Here is a 19,358-nt window from a genome sequence, read left to right on the forward strand (position 1 = left end):
AACAAAAGCTGGTGTATCACTGTTAAACAGCATCCTTGATTCTCCAGAGCTAGAAAGGGGACATCCTAAAGCACATTTCATTAAGTATGACTTATCAGGAGACCCAGGATTACAGGAAATTATTTTAGTTCTTTAGAACAGCCCAAATGTTTAGTCTCCCTTTACAGTCACTAGCATCATTAAAAAGAGCAGCATGCCAACAGATAATAATGTCAGCGAAAGAACTGGGGAACATTTGGGAGAGATTTCAAGAACTGGGCCATATTTCAAGTTCTACCAATTCTGTCCGTCTTCAAAACACTACATTATTATTATAATCAACAGTAGCAGACAATCTCGATATATACTTAACTGATTTGAAGAGACATGCGTGTGCGCGCACACACTCCCCCCCCCCCCCCAAAGACGAGACACTTAATGGGCAATAGAACCAGAAGTGCAATTCAAGGACTATGGGATCCCGGCCCTTTAGCTCCATATCCCAATCTAATACCAGTAGGACAAGAAACCAAATAACTAACAAATGTCCTCTATTAACATTAGCAAAAATGGCTGAGAAAGAATAAACCACCTGACTCAAAGAAGTTGCAGCTGTTTTACAGATACTTTATACTCTGCAGCAATAACAAAGTAGTTGTAGTCATTTTCATTTCAAAAGGGAAAATACAACATAGAAGCAGAACAACAGGGGCACCTGGCTGGCTCAGTTGGTAGAGCATGAGACTCTCGACCTCCAGGTTGTGAATCTGAGCTCCACACAGGGTGTAGAGATTACTTTAAAAAATTAACTCTTAAAAACAACAACAACAACAAAAACAGACTCAGAACTACATAGTAAGTCAATTCTATAGACAGCAGTTTTAACTCCCTGACTCTATCCTCCTTACAAAGTAAGCTACCTTTTGGTCAGAGAATTCTATGAGGTGTTTTAAAATGCTAAAACCTGATCTGTAACAAAAGAAAAGAGTGTAAAAATCACACCTGGTGGTAAAAGTCATCATCATCAAAGATTTCACCATCCAAGTCCTTCAGGTGGGCATTGGCAGGGGCTTGAGGAAGGATCTCCTATATCAAGGAGGAAAAAAGGAAGGAGTGAATCCCAAAGGGTTATCGAAGTAATGTAGCTACTATAAATAATGTGTGTAACAGTCAAAGCAGTTTTCCTTAAGATATAAAGAGCTCTTAAAATTAAACAACAAAAACATTCCAATAAAAAAGTGGACAAAGACATTAATTAGGCATGTGACATGAAAAGAACCACAAATCGTCAATAATCATATAAAAATGTTTAACCTCATTCTAAATAAATACATGAAAATTAAAATAAGAAGACACGGTGTCCATCTTTCAGCTCTAAAACTGGCAACATTAAGTGCCAGAAACAGAACTGGTGGAAATGGAAATTAATGCAACCTTTTGGGAGGCAGTCAGTAACATCTATCAGGATTTAAAATGTGTATTCTCTTTGATGTGACATCTCCACTTTGAGAAATATGTTCACACAAATACACGTATTATAAATGCTCATGAATGTTTCCTATAGCACTGTGTCTAAAGCTGGAGACAACATAAATATCCACTGTTTGAATAAATTATAGTACACACCCACACAATGGAATACCCCGTAGCCTATTAGGAAAAATGAGATAAACGTCTATGTAATGATTTGGAAAAGTGCCTAGGAAAAATTAAATTTAAAAAATTGTAAGATTTTATATAGAGTGTATAACATTTTATGTAAACACACATATCCATCCCATTTAGTTAAAAAAAATAGAACCATGTTTTCATATACGTACATATAGTTATATGAATAGAAAATGCCTTGTTATAATTATGCACACTGGTTCAATCGGAGAAGCAGAATTTTACTTTTCATTTTATTTTTTTATTTTTTTAAAGATTTTATTTATTTATTTGAGAGAGAGAATGAGATAGAGCATGAGAAGGTGGAGGGTCAGAGGGAGAAGCAGACTCCCCACTGAGCAGGGAGCCCGATGTGGGACTCGATCCCGGGACTCTGGGATCATGACCTGAGCCGAAGGCAGTCGCTTAACCAACTGAGTCACCCAGGCACCCTACTTTTCATTTTAAATTCTTCTGAACTTTGAAAAAAATTATTAAGTATATATTTCTATAAGTAAAAGCTTCCTTTAAACAAAAGAATGTGTTCCAATTATGGATCCTTTTCTATAGTATCTAAACGTCGGACATAAAGCCAAAGGACACACTTCTTTCAGTACTGACATTTCTAGAGAAGCAGCTTTAAAATTGAATTTTTAAAAATTGGATTACAAATGCTTCCATTACCAAACTCATGTCAAACTCAAAAATAAGAGAAGACTACACACAAGTTAATAATGGCTCCATTTTAACAGAACTTTCTCCTCCCATAAACTCTGTTTCTAGTAAATTTACAATCTAGTAAAGTAGTGCTTTTTTCCCTTTCTTTCACTAACTTCTTATACCAAGAGTAATACCTACAAGCAGGTGATCAGATTTTTCAGCTAATTAGCCTCACAGAAACTGCTCCCTGTAATCACCCAGCATCCCAGAGCTCTTACCGGTTGTCCTGGCAAACTCTCTGGGAGAGGGTGCGTTGCCGGTTCAGGTTTGCCAAGAACTCGGTAGACAGAGCGCTTGGTCTGTGTCCTTCGAAGTAATCTTTCTTTGTCCATCAGAATATGATCGATCTGAGTCAAGATGGAGCGTTCAAAGGCACCAAAACCCTGCAACAACATTTACCAGTGTCAGATAATACAGAAAGTCTGTGCTGAAGGCAGCTACATTGGTTTCTCTTTCTGTGTCAGCAGAGAAACAGACAATCCTCCTTTCAGAGGGACTTCGTGCTACAGACTGAGTTTGTGAATGGCTGTAATTGTTCTCAGGGGGAAAAAAAAAAATTAGTCTAAGGCAGGTCTATTACTTTCCTATACCCAGAGATTAACTTCCACACCTTTCGTAACTGTTGAAAAATCCATTTCTTTCAGTATTTTGTATTCCCAAACATTTGAACACTTACAAGCCCACAATTTCTAGAACAAAATATTCTTTTTTTTAAGACGCTATTTATTTATTTGAGAGAGAGGAGGCACATGTGAGAGAGCGCTCGAGCAGGGGGAGAGAAAATCCCAAGCAGACTCCATGCTGAGTATGGAGCCTGACACGGGGCTCGATCTCATGACCCTGAGATCATGACCTGAGCTGAAATCAAGAGTTGGAGGCTTAACCAACTGACTCACCCAGGGGCCCCCAAAATATTCTTTCTAATAAAATTAAAATCCCAGGTCTGAATGGCAGGAGCTCAGTAAATTTTTCTGTGGAAATGACTGATTACTATTACATCATGACATTATCCATATCAATGAGATGTAGTTCCAATTTCTTTTTTTTTTTTTAAGATTTTATTTATTTTTTTGACAGAGAGAGACACAGCGAGAGAGGGAACACAAGCAGGGGGAGTGGGAGAGGGAGAAGCAGACTCCCCACTGAGCAGGGAGCCCGATGCGGGGCTCAATCCCAGAACCCTGGGATCGTGACCTGAGCTGAAGGCAGGTGCTTAACCGAGTGAGCCACCCAGACGCCCCTGTAGTTCCAATTTCTTTTTAGGTTGCCCCAAACTCTGTTACACACATGCACACACACACATACACACACTTGCCTTCCCCAGTTTTCCAGAAGCCAGCTTGGTTTTATCATGCCACTGCTGAAGTGTGCGGTTCCTGTAGACTGTAAAGTCAGAGAAACGCTTTGCCATGAAGCTGGGATAGTCCTCCATTTCCAGCTTCCTCTTTGCTGGGGCCCTTCTCTGCTGCTTCTTCTCTTCTACTAGCTCTTCATCTTCACTGGAAATCTCCTCACTAAAAAGCCAGTAAGAACATTCAGCTCAATGGGCACAAACACTACCCAAGTAAAAAGCTAGGCTCACATGAAGTCGAGAGTATTTAGGCCTTCCCTATTCTGTCTACATTTTAAAAAATACCATAGATGTGAGGGTGGCTTTTTTTGTTTGAAAAGAATGTTCGTGAGGTCAATCAAAAACTCTTGTAACTTTTCAAATAAATATAAAAACTACTAGCTTAGAGATATTTTTTTAAAAGGTAAGCAAACCGTAAAAATAAATGAGGTTGTAAAACATTATTAGAAATGCATATGAACCAGGCCTATACTGTTACAAGATGGTCTTTAAAAATTAAACACATAATCATACTTTTATGACCTTAATCCCCAAATCAATAAGGGAAATGTGTCTCCCTGTAACCAATTGTTCAGGAAAGCCGAATAATATTAGTTGAATCAAAGGAAGAGAGCTGAATGTGAAGAAAACTCAAAGCGGTGGGCAACAGAATGGGAACTAAATTGCAATAAAGGCAACTGCTCAGAGAAAGTAATACAGCCTCTCTCAAGCCACGTATACTCCCTGGACTACCGACCCCAACACATTGTAGGTGCTCAATAACTTTGAGCTTACTTGTTGTCCCTCTAACTAATTCAGTAAAAAAGAATGGAGCAAAGGATAAGCCCAAAGGAAAAAAATGCAAGCAGGTACCATATACAGCAGGTTCAAACAACGGGTGGGGGGCGGGGGAGCTGTGGAAATCCTTCATCAAATGTGACAACTTCAGAAAAAGTAAACAGTTTGTTTATTCCATGCTTTTCTGAAAATTTTCCACCCTTCAAAGTAACTCCTTTCCTCACTGAAAAGGAGATGGCTGTGACCAGCAATTCCATGGTATTGGCACAAAGTGCTTCACGAACATTAATTAAGAATTAAAATTAAGGGACGCCTGGGTGGCTCAGTCAGTTAAGCGGCTGCCTTTGGCTCAGGGCATGACCCCAGGGTCCTGGGATAGAGCCCCGCATCGGGATCCTTGCTCAGCAGAAAGCCTACTTCTCCCTCTGCCTGCCACTCCCCAATGCTTGTGCTCTCTCTCTCTCCTTCCCCCACCAACAAATAAAAAAATAAAATCTTAAAAAAAAAAAAAAAAGGAAGGAAGAAAAAGAAAGAAAGAAAGAAAGAAAAAGAAAAAAATAAAGGGGCTCCTGGATGGCTCAGCTGGTTAAGCATCTGCTTTCAACTCAGGTAATGATCCCAGGGTCCTGGGATCGGGTCCCTGCATCGGGCCTCTTACTCAGCAGGGAGCCTGCTTCTCCCTCTCCCTCTGCCTGCTTGTGCTGCTGTGCTCTCTATCAAATAAATAAAATCTTAAAAAAAACAAAAGAATTAAAATTAAGGGGCGCCTGGGTGGCTCAGTCGGTTGTGTTTGCTTTCGACTCAGGTCATGATCTCAGGGTCCTGGGATCGAGTCCCACATCTGGCTGCCTGCTCAAAGGGGAGTTTGCTTCTCCCTCTCCCTCTGCCCACCCCCCATGCGCTCACTCTCTTAACAAAATCTTAAAAAAAAAAAAAAAAGATTTAAAATGACAAAATGTGCTTTCATCTCCTAATTTCTTTTTTAAAGATTATTTATTTATTTGAGGTGGGGAGGGGAAGAGGAGAGAGAGTTTCAAGCCAACTCCACGCTGAATGCAAAGCCTGACACAGGGCTCGATCTCACCACCCTGAGATCACAACCTGAGCCAAAGCCAGGAGTCGGGACACTCAACCGACTGCGCCACCCAGGCACCCCTCATCTCCTAATTTCAATAGGTCTAAAGAAAAGGCAAGCCTTTTACGGAAGCCCACAAATAAAAGCAGGCACAAGTAAATATAAAAATGGAAAACCTAATTCCCAATTTATGTGCCATCCTGGCCACCAGTTAAATGTAAGAAGGTCTTTCTGTTTACTGAGTCTGCAGAAGATTTGGCTTTCTTTTTCAAAAAATGATGGGAAACTACTCAGATTAAAATAAGCAACCCCACAGCTCCATTCCTTCCTTACCTTTCTGCTTTGGGCTTTGTCCCATCTACTAAATATCTAGTGTCTGGGTACTGGAAAAGTAACTCTTCCTGAAGATCTGCCAATGACCTCAATAATGCTTTAAGGGCCTTGTGACCTGGGAAATAGAGCACAGAGAAGGAATAATCAATTATCTACAATTCTCCAAAGCAGGCAATGCCTGTAACTCATGACTCCTGAGCAGTTCTGGCCGGGGTAGGGGGGCAGGCAAAGGGCAGCTGGGGACTAAGAACTCTCTGAAACACAAAATTCCTGAAAGGAGATAATGCCAGTGCCTACTTCACAGGCTTGTTGTGGGGAACAAGTGAGGTAACACATGTAAGGTGTGTAGGAAAGGGTCTGCAGTTTACTGTGAGTTCTCAAATTTAGTAAGATTGACAAACTCCTTCCCTGCCTGTCATCATAACCAATCGTTTTTCCCTATGGTGCTAGTTTGTACAGGTAACCCACCGACCTCCTGGATTATCCCTCTATCAATCAACTCCTTAAGCAATTCCTCCTCTTCTCAAGAGCCCAACTTTGTCCTGGGCTCCCTACCGTCACCACCGCTGCCGCCCTCTCTCAGGAGATCTCATTTGCCTCTGGTTTGAGCTGCCACCCCATACACACAATCTCCCCGCACACATGCCTATGAAAAGTTCTTGTTCACGTATGAAAACCCAAGTTAATGACTTACTATTTGCAGTACTGTATTGTGTATTAAAATTTTGCGCATCAAGAACATGTTCTTACCTGGTTCTCCACATAGCCGACAGGATGCATTTGTAATAAAGCTAGTCAGGATTAAGTATACAGTCTACGGCTAAGAACTTTCCAGATAAAAACTGGCCCTCTGAGAACTGAACTCTTACCTTCTTTATCAGCCTAATCCTGTTAAAGGGGCTAACTAGACACTGATAATCACTATTTATGCGTTGGTAGCTCAGACATTTCTCCTATTATCGAGCTTCCACATTTCCAGTAACTGCAAGAAAATCTTCGCATGGATGCTCCATCACTCCTCCAAATATACCATGTCAGAAACAGAACTTTGTTCTTCCTACCTAATATTTCTCCCTTGTCTGATTTTCTGTTTAATGTGTTTTCTTAGGCGATCACTGACATTTTGGTGCCCTTATTCTATATATTTAATCCATTGCTAAATCGTGTGATTTTTCCATTCTTATTTTCAGTAATAGCTGTCCATTCATCCCTGGCCATGCTTCTCTCACACCTTCCCTCTTTCCCTTAAATAAATGTAACCTCACAAGCACCCCTACTTTCATTTAGCAATCCCTACATTCATTGTTACTTTATATTCCATAGGGACTTCAGCCCACACAAACTTCAGTTAGCACTAACCATGGTTTTTAGTGCCTTTTCTAGAAAAGGTTATATCTTAAGAGAGAGAGCCCATGTTTTCCAAAGTGAAACCACAAACCAATTTTGCATTTGCAAAGTAGTTTTCAAAATTCCCAAGACCTAACCTTGAAAATCTTATGCTAAGTGAAATAAGCCAGTTGCAAAAGCCCAAATACTGTGTGATTCCACTTACACGAGGGGCCTAGAACAGTCAAATTCACAGAAGCAGAAAGCAGAACAGTGGCGGTCGGGGGGTCCAGGGAGAAGGGAATGGACACCTATTCCTGTTCAACGGATACACAGTTTCAGATTGAGATGATGAAAAAGTTCTGGAGATGGATGATGGGGATGTTGGGACAGCCATGTGAATGTACTTATTAACTGATACTGAACTATGTATCTACAAATGGTTAAGCTGGTAAATTTTATGTCATGTATATTTTAACACAATTGAAAAAAAAAACCCTTTAAATGTTCCCAAAGTAGGGCATAATGAATAATTCTACCATCCCAGTTCATCTCTGTACAGAAAAAAATCATCTATAGCCCTTCAATCTTGAGCCTAGTCAAAAGAACAGGAAAAAAAAACAATGGAATATTATTCAGCCTTTAAAAAGAAAGAAATTCTGACTCAGGCTACAACACATGGATGAACCTTGGGGACATTATGCTGAGTGCAATGAGCTAGCCATAAAAAGGTACTATATCATTCCACTTATAGGAGGTACCTAGAGTAGTCAAATTCATAGAGACAGAAAGTAGGATGGGGGTTACCAGGGCTTGGGGGAGAGGGGAATGGAGACTTGTTTAACAGCTATGGAGTTCTAGACTTACAAGACGGAAAAGTTCTGGAGATTGGTAACACAACAGTGTGAATATACTTAACACTACGGAACTGTACACTTAGAAATGGTTAGGGGAAATTTTTGAATTCCTATATTGTACACCTGAAACTAATATAACACTGTATGTTAACTATACAGGAATGAAATTTTATCTTAGGTAAAATTTTAAGTTATGTGTTTTTCTCACAATAAAAAATTTAAAAGAACAAGAAAAGCAGGTGCCTGTCCCTTACTTCCTATAGGTGCCATGTGTCCATGATGTAAAAGAGGAAATCAGGAACCATGCAGGGGGGAAGCTGCAGAGCAGTCTGTAATGTTCATAGCTGCTTGCCCCCAGCAAGCCAGTCATAATGTGACTCTCACATGTAGCATAACCAAGAACTGTGAAAACATCCAACGAAAAGACTACTACTTTTAAGGGCCACTTTCAAGTAGCTATACAAGCCTTTTTATTTTGTTCAAGTCAGTTTAAAAAAATCCATTGCAGATATATTAGACAGCATATCAATCCAACAAGAAAGCAGAGAGCCAATATCAGTAAATCAAAGTGTGCCTTTCTGTTAATACTCTCTCATATGTTCTCATTTTATACACCCCTTCACCCAGTCAGAAAGTAGCCCTGAAGTATTTAAGCTCCATTCAGGGATAGCACCACCATGCATCAAAGTGTCAAGAGACCTACCAGAGATGAAATCTGCAATTCTGTGCTTCTAACCACAAAAAAAAAAAAAAGAAGAAGAAGAAATAAAGAAAAAGAAAAAAAGTGTTTATCAAAGTAAAGTCACCAGTGACCAACACATGAACAGTTTTCTGTAAAGAGATATAGAAGAAAGAACCCAATTCTCATTTCTTTACAATATTAGGGCCACACTTCCTTCCACTAAGATTTTATGTAAAATCTGAAGAGACCAGACAATCCTTTGCTGGGATACAACAGGCCACATCTGATAAGAGTGAGGAAAGACTCTCCTGGAGACTCAAATCCAACAGTGGATTCTTCCCAGCCAAAATACAAAACCAAACCAAAGCCAGCCTTCTTTTTATCGCTCATATAGGACCAAATTCTATTTGTTCAACCTTATGAAAAATGAAGAGAATGGAACCAATGGTTTCTAATTCACCTTTTATATTTCTCCTAATTACTGTCAAAGTTACAAAAGTTAAAAAAAGCAGCAGAGAGGCATATACTTTCTTCTCTCTCCGTCTTGGCACGTGGCCACAAAACAAATGGAGACTGTCAAGGATATATATGTTTATTTTGTCCTACATGGTCCATTTCCGAGGCCTTTCCCTTAAGAGGAGATTAAGAAGGACATAGGCCTCACTGTATTATCAAGATACAACCTCAGCATCTGGGCACCAGCTTTAGGAATAATTTTCCAACTAGACAATCAATGGAAAGCGGGCTTTACTAAGGGTCAGAAGCCCTGAATTCTGACACTACTACGAACTAGTCATTTTATACTGAGCAGACCAATTTAATCTTTGAGTCGCAATTTTCTCATCTGTAAAATGTAGATAATCCTGTGCCTGTGTATCCCACAGAATTTAGGTGAAAAATAATAAACGTGTTTTTTATATATCAAGGCATTTCATAAATTTTTAAATGCTGTGGATATAGGAAGTTTATCATGATCAAAAAAATCATCATCTTTCACGTGGTGAAAATCCCAAGTTCTGCTTGCACTGATCGACAGTGCTAGGACTGAACTAGTATTCATAGATTCCTGTATTAAGTATTCATTTACATGCTACCCATATGCAAGCATTCTATATATAAAATGTCACCAATCTAAAAACCATTTTCACCTAACAGCTTTATTTTTCTCCCTGATTCATCTTGGCTGTTCAACATAAACAAAATTGTAGGCAGAGAATAAGTCTGGACATAGGCACAGTTCATTAATTAGATTATAAACCAATAAGTACAACTTCTGGCAAGGGGATTGGAGGGGGAATGTAGACAGTGAATTTATAACTAAAATAAAGCTTACCTTATCAGTTTTTAAATATCTGTACAGTTATTTTTAAAATAAACATGAAAACATAATTTATGTACAAGTATACATAAATTCCCACATTCCTATTACGCCAGATAAATACTAGACTAGAATGTATGGATTACAAGAGCATTTTTTTCTCCTTCAAAAGTAACTCTAGAACCAGAGCTAAACTATAGGTCAAAATGACACACGATGTATTGGCCTGAGAACAATACTTTTCATTCAAACCCACACAAGCCTGCCACTTGCACTAGTCATCCCCAGCAATTAATCCCCCAAGAAAGACGTTTGATTAAATCTTTTCAAGCAAATCCTTTGCTTTGCTTTTGTTAGTTCACTTCTTGTCAACATCTATTAAAATATGCCTTTAATTCTCCCACAATCTTAAAAAACACCGATTCCACTGTCTTCAACTTTAATCAACTGTATGGCCGGCATTTTTCATTTCATAATAATGTGCTGCTTGGAATTCAAGAGGCAGGCTCAGCATCAATCATCTGGTAAGAATTTTTCCACTGCAATAAATATGCAAATGAGGAGAGCCAGTCAGTCGTATTTCAGGCCCGACTTGCTAGTGTTTTAAAAAAGACACAAATTTATTAATTGCCGGTGGCCAGAGGAATCCTATTACTTTGGGCATTGATTACAAAGCTGTGTGAGTGATTATTGTGCAACTCGCGGGCTACCCAGGCATGAGGAAAAATTATTAAAGCAAGGCAGAGATTATCAACTCAGAATAACAATAAGCCTTAACATTTAGGCCCTAACTTCTTCAACAAAGAATTACGTGAAGGCTCCACTGTATCATAATTCCGAATTCTGTCAGTATTACTGTTTGGGCTTGTTCTATATTCCCCAAGCAGAATGGCGTTACCAGTAAGAAAGAGTACTGCAGGTTACAAATTCCTGAACACCAACCATATGGATGAATTGCCATCACCTCCAATGTGTGTCCAACTGGAATTTTTATATATCCACGTATGTATACACATATAGAGGTGTGTGCACATATGTATTCCCAGATCTGGATAAGTGGATGTGTTATTATGAGGACTGTGGTTTTAACTGGAACAGGATAAGGAGTTCTACCTCCGTGTGTTGGTTGGTTGGTTCTGTGGACCAAAAGCAGAATTTTTTTAATGGTACAAAATAACCACCAGGATAACTTTTCAAAGCAGAGCATGGGGACTGATATTCTAAAATCATTATGGCTAAAGCCAAAAGCAGCCTTGGGTTTCCATACCTCAGGGGGCACCACAGTAGAAGGCGTGCAGTCTATGGAGGAGTCCATGGAGGAAACGGTTTGATAGGCTAATTCTGAATGTGAAGTGTTTTTGTGAGAAACATTCAACCCAAGACATATTAAATCAAGTAAGAAAGAGGACTCGGTGGACAAAACTTATATTTTTCTCTTAAGAGAATGATGTGGGGAATTGGGGGAGTAAGTGGAAGTTGAAATAAGGGAAAGATGAAGAGACATATGATAAAATATGTTGGGTGAGCCCCCTCACAGAGAAAAGCAAAAAGCAAAAAGCAAAAAAAAAAAAATCCTTAACATTTTACATTACTGCCACACTAAGTAACATGATAGATAGTGTGCATTTGAGTTCTGTGGAGGGACATCCCACTCAAGCTGTAATTTCTGACCAGGCATGAATTTATAAGGAAGGGAAAAGAACTGCAGAACTTCTTAGGTTTCCCTGAATACTCCCTCAAATACCTTGATGAAGTATGTCAATAAATCCTTAAAAAGCCCTATAGGACACAGCAATCTAACTGATCAATGTACTTCCCGAAATCCACTACAGTTCCCTTCCACTTCACAGGCCCCAGACAACCTCCATTGCTCCACGGTACTTCCGTAAAAAGGGAAATGTTTTTTTCCCCTTTGAACAGAAAGAATAAATGCTCAGAATATGAAGTGCTTAAAACCCAAGCTTATTTACAAGTAATTGTTTAAACTGTCTAACAAGAGTTACCCAGGGAGAGAAGAGATACTTTCATTTTTATCTGATATACTTTTGAACGGTTTGAATATAAGCATATATTACTTTTATAATTTAAAATATTACTAAAATTTAAAGTAAACTTTGAAGAAAACCTACTCAAAATAAAATTAGAACCACAACCCAAGTAACCCTCTCTGTTTCATATAAGACAGCCTGATTCTTTCTTGTTAAAAAGCCTTTAAACAAACAGCCTCTTAGGCAATGTGAAACTACTCCTAACCTAAATGCCCCAATTCTCTCTATAGTATGGGTCTGAAAAATGGGGATTCCCATGCAGAATCAGTCACTCCTTTCTCAGCATCATTCGCATCACTGCTATAGCACTTGTCATATTGTACTGAGTCTGATTTCGCTATGTTGTAACAAGCTACTTGAGAGCACAGACCTCGTCCTGTCACTCTGGCATCCAACACATCCCCTGGGCCCTAAAAGGTCTTCTACAAATATAGGTTCGTTCCAGAGAAATGATGCCTCAGCCACATGGCAGAACATCTAATTACACTATCATTTCCAAAAGTAAATGCTGAGAAGCAAACAAAATGTGAACTACATATTCGCTAACTTCAACAAGTATGTATCCTCAACAAACTGACTTTTGTTAACAAAAGCAAAGTAATCAAACTTAACTTTTTCCTGTAACTAACATGTTATGATGTATAGGCTACTCCTAAGAGTCTCAAAACCATCTTACCAGATTTAGGAACTTACAAACATTACAATGTATTCACATGAAGACATAATAATCATTACCACTTAGATGGATAAAAGAGGCTCAGAAAATAAAATTGTTTTTGTGTTTCTTTTAATATCAGTAAGACTAAGCATTCTCATTTGCCAACCCGAAATGAAAACACTTTGGGAGGTTGCTTTCATGTGAAAACACTTAAGTATTTATGCCTTAGAAGTGGTTCACCTTTCTCCACACCTTACTATGAGCTCCTTGAGACAGGGATTGTGAACAATTCGCCTTGGTATACCTGGTGTTGGCAAATGGCAGGTTGTTGAATGAGTAACTGAATAAAAACGGCATCCTAATCATTTTCTTGGCTTCACAGGAAAGTGAGGTTTACTCCCCGGAAACTCTGCTGCATCCTCACCACACAATGTCAAGGAGGGGGCAGCTCTGTGGACAGAGGTGCCTTTCAAGTCTTCAAAGAAGTAACTGCAAGTATAGTATTGGTATTCATTTACATATATTACATAACCCTTTTAAGAATGGGGAAACAGATACTGCGGCCATAGAGCTACAGTCTAAGAGAAGACCATACTATCACTATTAACAGTTAACATCAGGGGCGCCTGGGTGGCTCAGTCGGTTAAGCGACTGCCTTCGGCTCAGGTCATGATCCTGGAGTCCCGGGATCGAGTCCCGCATTGGGCTCCCTGCTCAGCGGGGAGTCTGCTTCTCCCTCTGACCCTCCTCCCTCTCGTGCTCTCTGTCTCTCATTCTCTCTCGCAAATAAATAAATAAAATCTTTAAAAAAAAAAAAAACAGTTAACATCAGGAAGAACCCACGAAGTGGCAGGCCCTAGCCTAGGCACTTTATATGTATTACATAACTCATTTAAACCTTCTCAATAACCCTTGGAGGTGGGTACTATTATACGGCCGTCATACCGATGAAGAAAATTAAACACTACTACAAGCTTTAAAAAGAACTACACATTGTTCATTTTCTCCGTCAATGTATCCTTAAATAGTCATGTATGAAAACAATCTGGAAAGCAAAGTATAATGACATTTCCAATTATAAGAAATGACAAAACACGGGCGCCTGGGTGGCTCAGTTGGTTAAACGTCTGCCTTCGGCTCAGGTCATGATCCCGGGGTCCTGGGATCGAGTCCCGCATCGGGATCCCTGCTCTGCGGGGACCCTGCTTCTCCCTCTCCCTCTGCCCCTCCCCCCTGCTCATGCTCGCTCTCTCTCTCTGTCCCACGCTCTCTCTCAAATGAATAAATAAAATCTTAAAAAAAAAAAAAGGAATGACAAAACTGTCCTCCCTCCCTAATACCACTACATGATAAAAACAAAAAACACAATACTAGTCAGACTCTGTTAAAATGCTATGTCCAAATTTGGTTCCCACACTAGGAAAAACAAAGTGGAGAAAATAAAGGAAGCCCAAATCTATATGGACAGAAGGCAGGCCTGGTAAGGCAAAATGAAGGGATATTTGCTTAAGATGAAAAAAAAGAATGGTAAGAAATGATTTAATAGTCTCCAAAATTCAAATGGCCAAACACATCAGAACAGATGTTTGGCCTCACTTAAGGAAAAGAAAAAAAAAGAAAAAGAAACCTAAAACAATGTGATATTTTTCTGATATTACCTGATGCTGGCAAGAATGTGAGGAAAGAGGCACACTCCATATACAACCGATAAGAGTTTAATTAGCACGACATATCCAGAAAGCAATCTGGAAAATGTATCAACGGTTTGCACATGCATACCACCTGACCCTACTATTCCATTTCTAGAAATTAATCCTAACGAAATCATCAGATAAGAAAGCAAAGAGGCAGGTACAAAAACATTATTTTTAGCATTGTTTATAACTGATAAAAATTGCAAACATATTAAGTGCCCATTTATAGGTGATTGGTTAAATGAATTTATTTTAGCCAGATAACTTTCTGTGCAGCTTTTGGAAAGGGTAATTATAAACAGAACTTGTTCTGAATAAACTAAACTATAAAATACTTTTTGGGATAACTCAAGTAATCGAAATATGGAGTGGACATATCATTAGGATTATTAGGAAGTATTAATTTGGTTAGGTGAGATGACAGTGTTTATGTAAGAAATATTCTCATTTTTTAAGTGCCATTTACAGAAGTATTTAGAGGCAAACTGGCATGATGATTGTAATTTACTTTAAAATACTTCGGGAGGGGTGCCTGGGTGGCTCAGTTGGTTAAGCGACTGCCTTGGACTCAGGTCATGATCTTGGAGTCCCAGTATCAAGTCCCGCATCGGGCTCCCTGTTCAGTGGGGAGCCTGCTTCTCCCTCTGACTCTCCCCCATCTCATGCTCTCTCTCTCCTTCTCTCTCTCCAATAAATAAATAAAATCTTAAAAATAAAGTAAAATAAAATACTTCAGGAAAAAGAAAAACAAAGATAGCCAAGTTGTTTTTTTTTTTTTTTTAAGAAAGAAAAGGTAGATTTATATTCATTAACATGGGAAGATGTAAAGTGCGATGCCATTTACCCTTTTAAAAAAGTTTAAACTGACAAAGTATCTGGAAGGATATACACCAACTTGCTACAAATGGTTATTTACGGGAGGGAAAAAGAAGACTTTCACAATCCAGATTACATTTCAGCACTGTTGGGGAGGAGGGGAAACAATACTGTTCAGAAAAAAAAAAAAAAATTTACTGCAAACACATTTTACTTTTATGACTATCAAAAAAAGTAATTAAGATTAAATATATACAATAATACAAAGAGGTCTTCTGAGGTAGAATTCTGCCTGTTGACAGAAAATCAAACAAGGAGAAACAGATTAAAACAAAGGCAGGAGAGGGTGCCTGGGTGGCTCAGTTGGTTAAGCGACTGCCTTCAGCTCAGGTCATGATCCCAGGGTCCTGGGATCGAGTCCCACATCGGGCTCCCTGCTCTGTGGGGAGCCTGCTTCTCCCTCTGCCTCTGCCTGCCACTCCCCTGCTTGTGCTCTCTCTCTGTCAAATAAATAAATAAAATCTTAAAAAAAAAAAAAAAAAAAAAACAAAGGCAGGAGAAATCAGAGGTGGCCATAAGTTTGACTGATAAGGAGATCATCTATCCCTAGAGCTAGTTTAAAATTTCCCCAGTGTGATTCACAAAAGAAATGCCACGGACCAATAAATGTAAGGGAAAAAAATGTTTACCCTCATTAAACACTGGGAAGTGTAAATTTAAAAAAATGTAAACCAAAATAAGTAGAAACCATTTTCCATTTATCAAAGTGACAAAGATGAAACAAAATTATAAAATCCGGTGTTGACAAGGATAAGGGAAACTGACATTCATATAAAGAAGGTCAGAATGTAAAGTGATACAACCTTCCTGGAGGGCGATTTGGTGATACAGATCAAAAGCCTTAAAATTTCACATATCCTTAGAACACATACTAATTCCACATCTAGAAATTTTACTCAACAAAGTAATCATGGATGTAAGTAAAGATTTAATAACAATGATGTTTATTACATTATTTATAAAAATGAAAACATGGAAACAATCCAAATGTCCAACAATAAAGAACTGGTTAAACTATCCCTATGATGGCAAGTCTATGCTGCCATTAAAAATAATCCTATAGAACAGTATTTAATGACATGGAAAAACATTCATAATCTTTGTTACGTGGGAAAAAAAACAGACTGCAAAACAGAATATAGAATATGGTTCCACTTTAGTTCTAACTACGTGCCCATGGTGGGGAAAAAACTTGGAAAAGATATATACTGGGGTCGGGCTTCGCGCTCAGTGGGACATCTGCTTGGGACTCTCTTTCTCCCTCTGCCCCTCCTCCCGACTCATGTGAGCTCTCTCTCAAATAAATAAATAAATCTTAAAAAAACAAAACAAAAACCCAAAACCCAACAGACAAAAGAGTTCAACTGCATGCACAGTGCTTGGGTGGTGTGGCCAAGAGCAGAGGTTATGAAGCGGAGCAGACCCCGGTTTCCACACTGACTTTGCCTCTGTGACCTTAAGCAAGTTCCTTAACCCTCTCCAAGGCTTCGCGTCTTCCTATGTCCGGCACATTCAGTTAGTGGCACCTTTTTCATAGGCTACTGTGGGGACTAAACGAGACATTTGTAAATAACTTAACACAGTGCCTGGACAGTAGCGCACAAGTACCAAATTGGAGCTATTTTTATTAGTTATTAAGTATAAGGGCATCTGACAATGTACTTGCACAATGAAAATACCGAGACAGAAGTAAATTGATAATTGATCATCTCGGTTTTCAAATTGTCACATTTAATTTCTTTTCACTCATATTCTTTTATCTTATGAGTCTTACTGAGGACACCAGAAATGCTTTCTAATTAGAACTTGAGTTAGAATGTCTGTCTCTACCCTTCCCCCCAACCCTCACCACATAACACTCATGTACGTTCTTGAGAATGTAAGAATCTTTAAGATTGTCTAAATAGCTTGTTTACACATAAAAATTTTCCTTGTATGGGGGCACCTGGCTGGCTTAGTTGGTAGAGTGTGCAACTCTTGATCTTGGGGTCATGAGTTTGAGCCCCACATTGGGCAGAGATTCCTTAAAAAATAATAATAATAAATTAAAAAATTTTCCTTGTATGAAATAGTATGAATAGCTAGTAAGAACTCTTCTCAAAATAGTAGCATTTTGGGTATTATCCGGAGGCAAATTTATCCAACTGCCTCAAGAAAAACAGACTGTGATAGATCTGAAACTAAACACCAAGCAAAACAATCAATATTATATGAAAGTTAATTAAAAATGACCAAAGAAGTGCAGCTAAATTCAAGTGCAGTCCAAGTATAACAAACTTTCAAAGCTAATCATATGGATAAACGTATTTGGGGTCAGGTTATAATTATGTCTTAAAGGTATCATGATATTGAAATTTTCTCTAATATAATTCTCAAGCAACCTTATAGCCTATTTTTTTTTTCCTCAAACTGGTCTTCCCATCCCCTCATCAAGCTTCCACTAAAACTTAATGGAAAAAAATATATACATATTAAAATGTCTGGGATAATCCACTTCATATTGTTTTCTCTGAGAAGAAGGTACAGGGATTTGGGAAAGTGAGAGAAATTTTACTTTTTCCTTTACACACACTGATACTGTATATATATTTTTACAGTGAATATTATATACACACATTTATATAAAAATATATATGGATTTTATATATCTATATCTATAAGAACATAAGGACAAATTAAGTCCCACAAAATCCCTAGCAAGTTTCATAAATATCAGAGAAAAAATGTCTCCACTCTTGAAAATGCTTTGCAGCTTCTCATAGTATTTTTTTTTAAAGATTTTATTTATTTGACAGAGAGAGACACAGCGAGAGAGGGAACACAAGCAGGGGGAGTGGGAGAGGGAGAAGCAGGCTTCCCGCCGAGCAGAGAGCCCGATGCGGGGCTCGATCCCAGGACCCTGGGCAGACGCTTAACGACTGAGCCACCCAGGCGCCCCTCTCATAGTATTTTTAAAGACAGACTAGCTACTATTAGGAGAATGCATTAGGGGGGCACCTGGGTGGCTCAGTCATTAAGCGTCTGCCTTCGGCTCAGGTCATGATCCCAGGGTCCTGGGATCGAGCCCCGCATCGGGCTCTCTGCTCGGCGGGAAGCCTGCTTCTCCCTCTCCCACTCCCCCTGCTTGTGTTCCCTCTCTCGCTGTGTCTCTCTCTGTCAAATAAATAAAATCTTTAAAAAAAAAAAAAAAAAGGAAAATGCATTAGGAACAGATAAGCATTAGCCATGGCTGAGACCAGAAGGGAGGAACCTGCTGAACCAGTGATCTTATTTCATGTTTCCAACTGCTTTTTACACCCTCTTACATAACCTCTGCCTTAGACTAAGCTTCCAAAAGAAATGGTAACAGAACCCAAACACTCTGGAAAGTGACTCCATGAAAAAGCAACTAAAAATAGGAATATTGTGAAACAGCTTACTTGACATAAGCATAGGAGCATGTTTGTCTAAATCTCTGGGGTCATTTGGGTTCTGAAAGGCAATTTCATTTATCAGTACAACTACTATTATGGAGAAGAAAAAAATCTGGAAAATCACAGTAAACAGAATTACAACTCAACACCATTATGCCTCCTACATTCAGCCAAGTGCAACAACCAACAAAAACCAAACACATAAATTCTCTATGTCTTCCAGGGGGATTTTCCCCTTTTAAACAAAGGATTTACTTTCTACTCTTCCACTGTGGCCTCCTCATTTGGATCACTTGTTCCTATTTTGGTCCAATGTATCCCTTAGGAGTTTCAATGAGTTGTGAATTAATTCTTATTCACAAGCAAAAAAGAAAAAAGAAGAAGAAAGAAAGAGAAAAAGCAGGATTAACTGCAATTGCCACTACAACTGGGAAGCGTGCATCTTGCACTTTCACCGTGTAAATAATGCACAGATCCTGCGGGAACATGCCAAACACCAGGATCCTTAATTAATGGAGCTCTTTAATGTGCAAATCAGGAACAAATTGCAAGTTCTGACTTGCATTGATTATGAAAACATTAATTGAATGAGCAAGACCCTAAA

At 38.9% G+C, this 19,358-nt stretch overlaps 1 protein-coding gene across 7 annotated transcripts in view; it reads right to left on the minus strand.

Annotated features, from left to right (window-relative positions):
• Positions 1-19,358, minus strand: part of AATF (apoptosis antagonizing transcription factor) — a 101,228-nt gene that overhangs the window by 61,199 nt on the left and 20,671 nt on the right. For all 7 annotated transcript variants that reach the window (XR_006793288.3, XM_045889329.3, XM_045889328.2 and 4 more), the window contains exons 5-8: positions 5,883-5,997; positions 3,662-3,860; positions 2,565-2,729; positions 982-1,065 (exon numbers count right to left, since the gene is read on the minus strand). Coding sequence is in view for 6 of the 7 variants with exons in the window: in XM_045889329.3 (XP_045745285.1) it covers positions 982-1,065; positions 2,565-2,729; positions 3,662-3,860; positions 5,883-5,997 (563 nt within the window). In the remaining variant the exon portion in view is untranslated. The remainder of the gene's footprint in view (positions 1-981; positions 1,066-2,564; positions 2,730-3,661; positions 3,861-5,882; positions 5,998-19,358) is intronic.

This window comes from Mirounga angustirostris, unplaced genomic scaffold, assembly GCF_029215605.1.
Source record: "Mirounga angustirostris isolate CCGP_5_RB_7025 unplaced genomic scaffold, mMirAng1.0.hap1 SCAF_17, whole genome shotgun sequence".
Classification (NCBI taxonomy): domain Eukaryota; kingdom Metazoa; phylum Chordata; class Mammalia; order Carnivora; family Phocidae; genus Mirounga; species Mirounga angustirostris.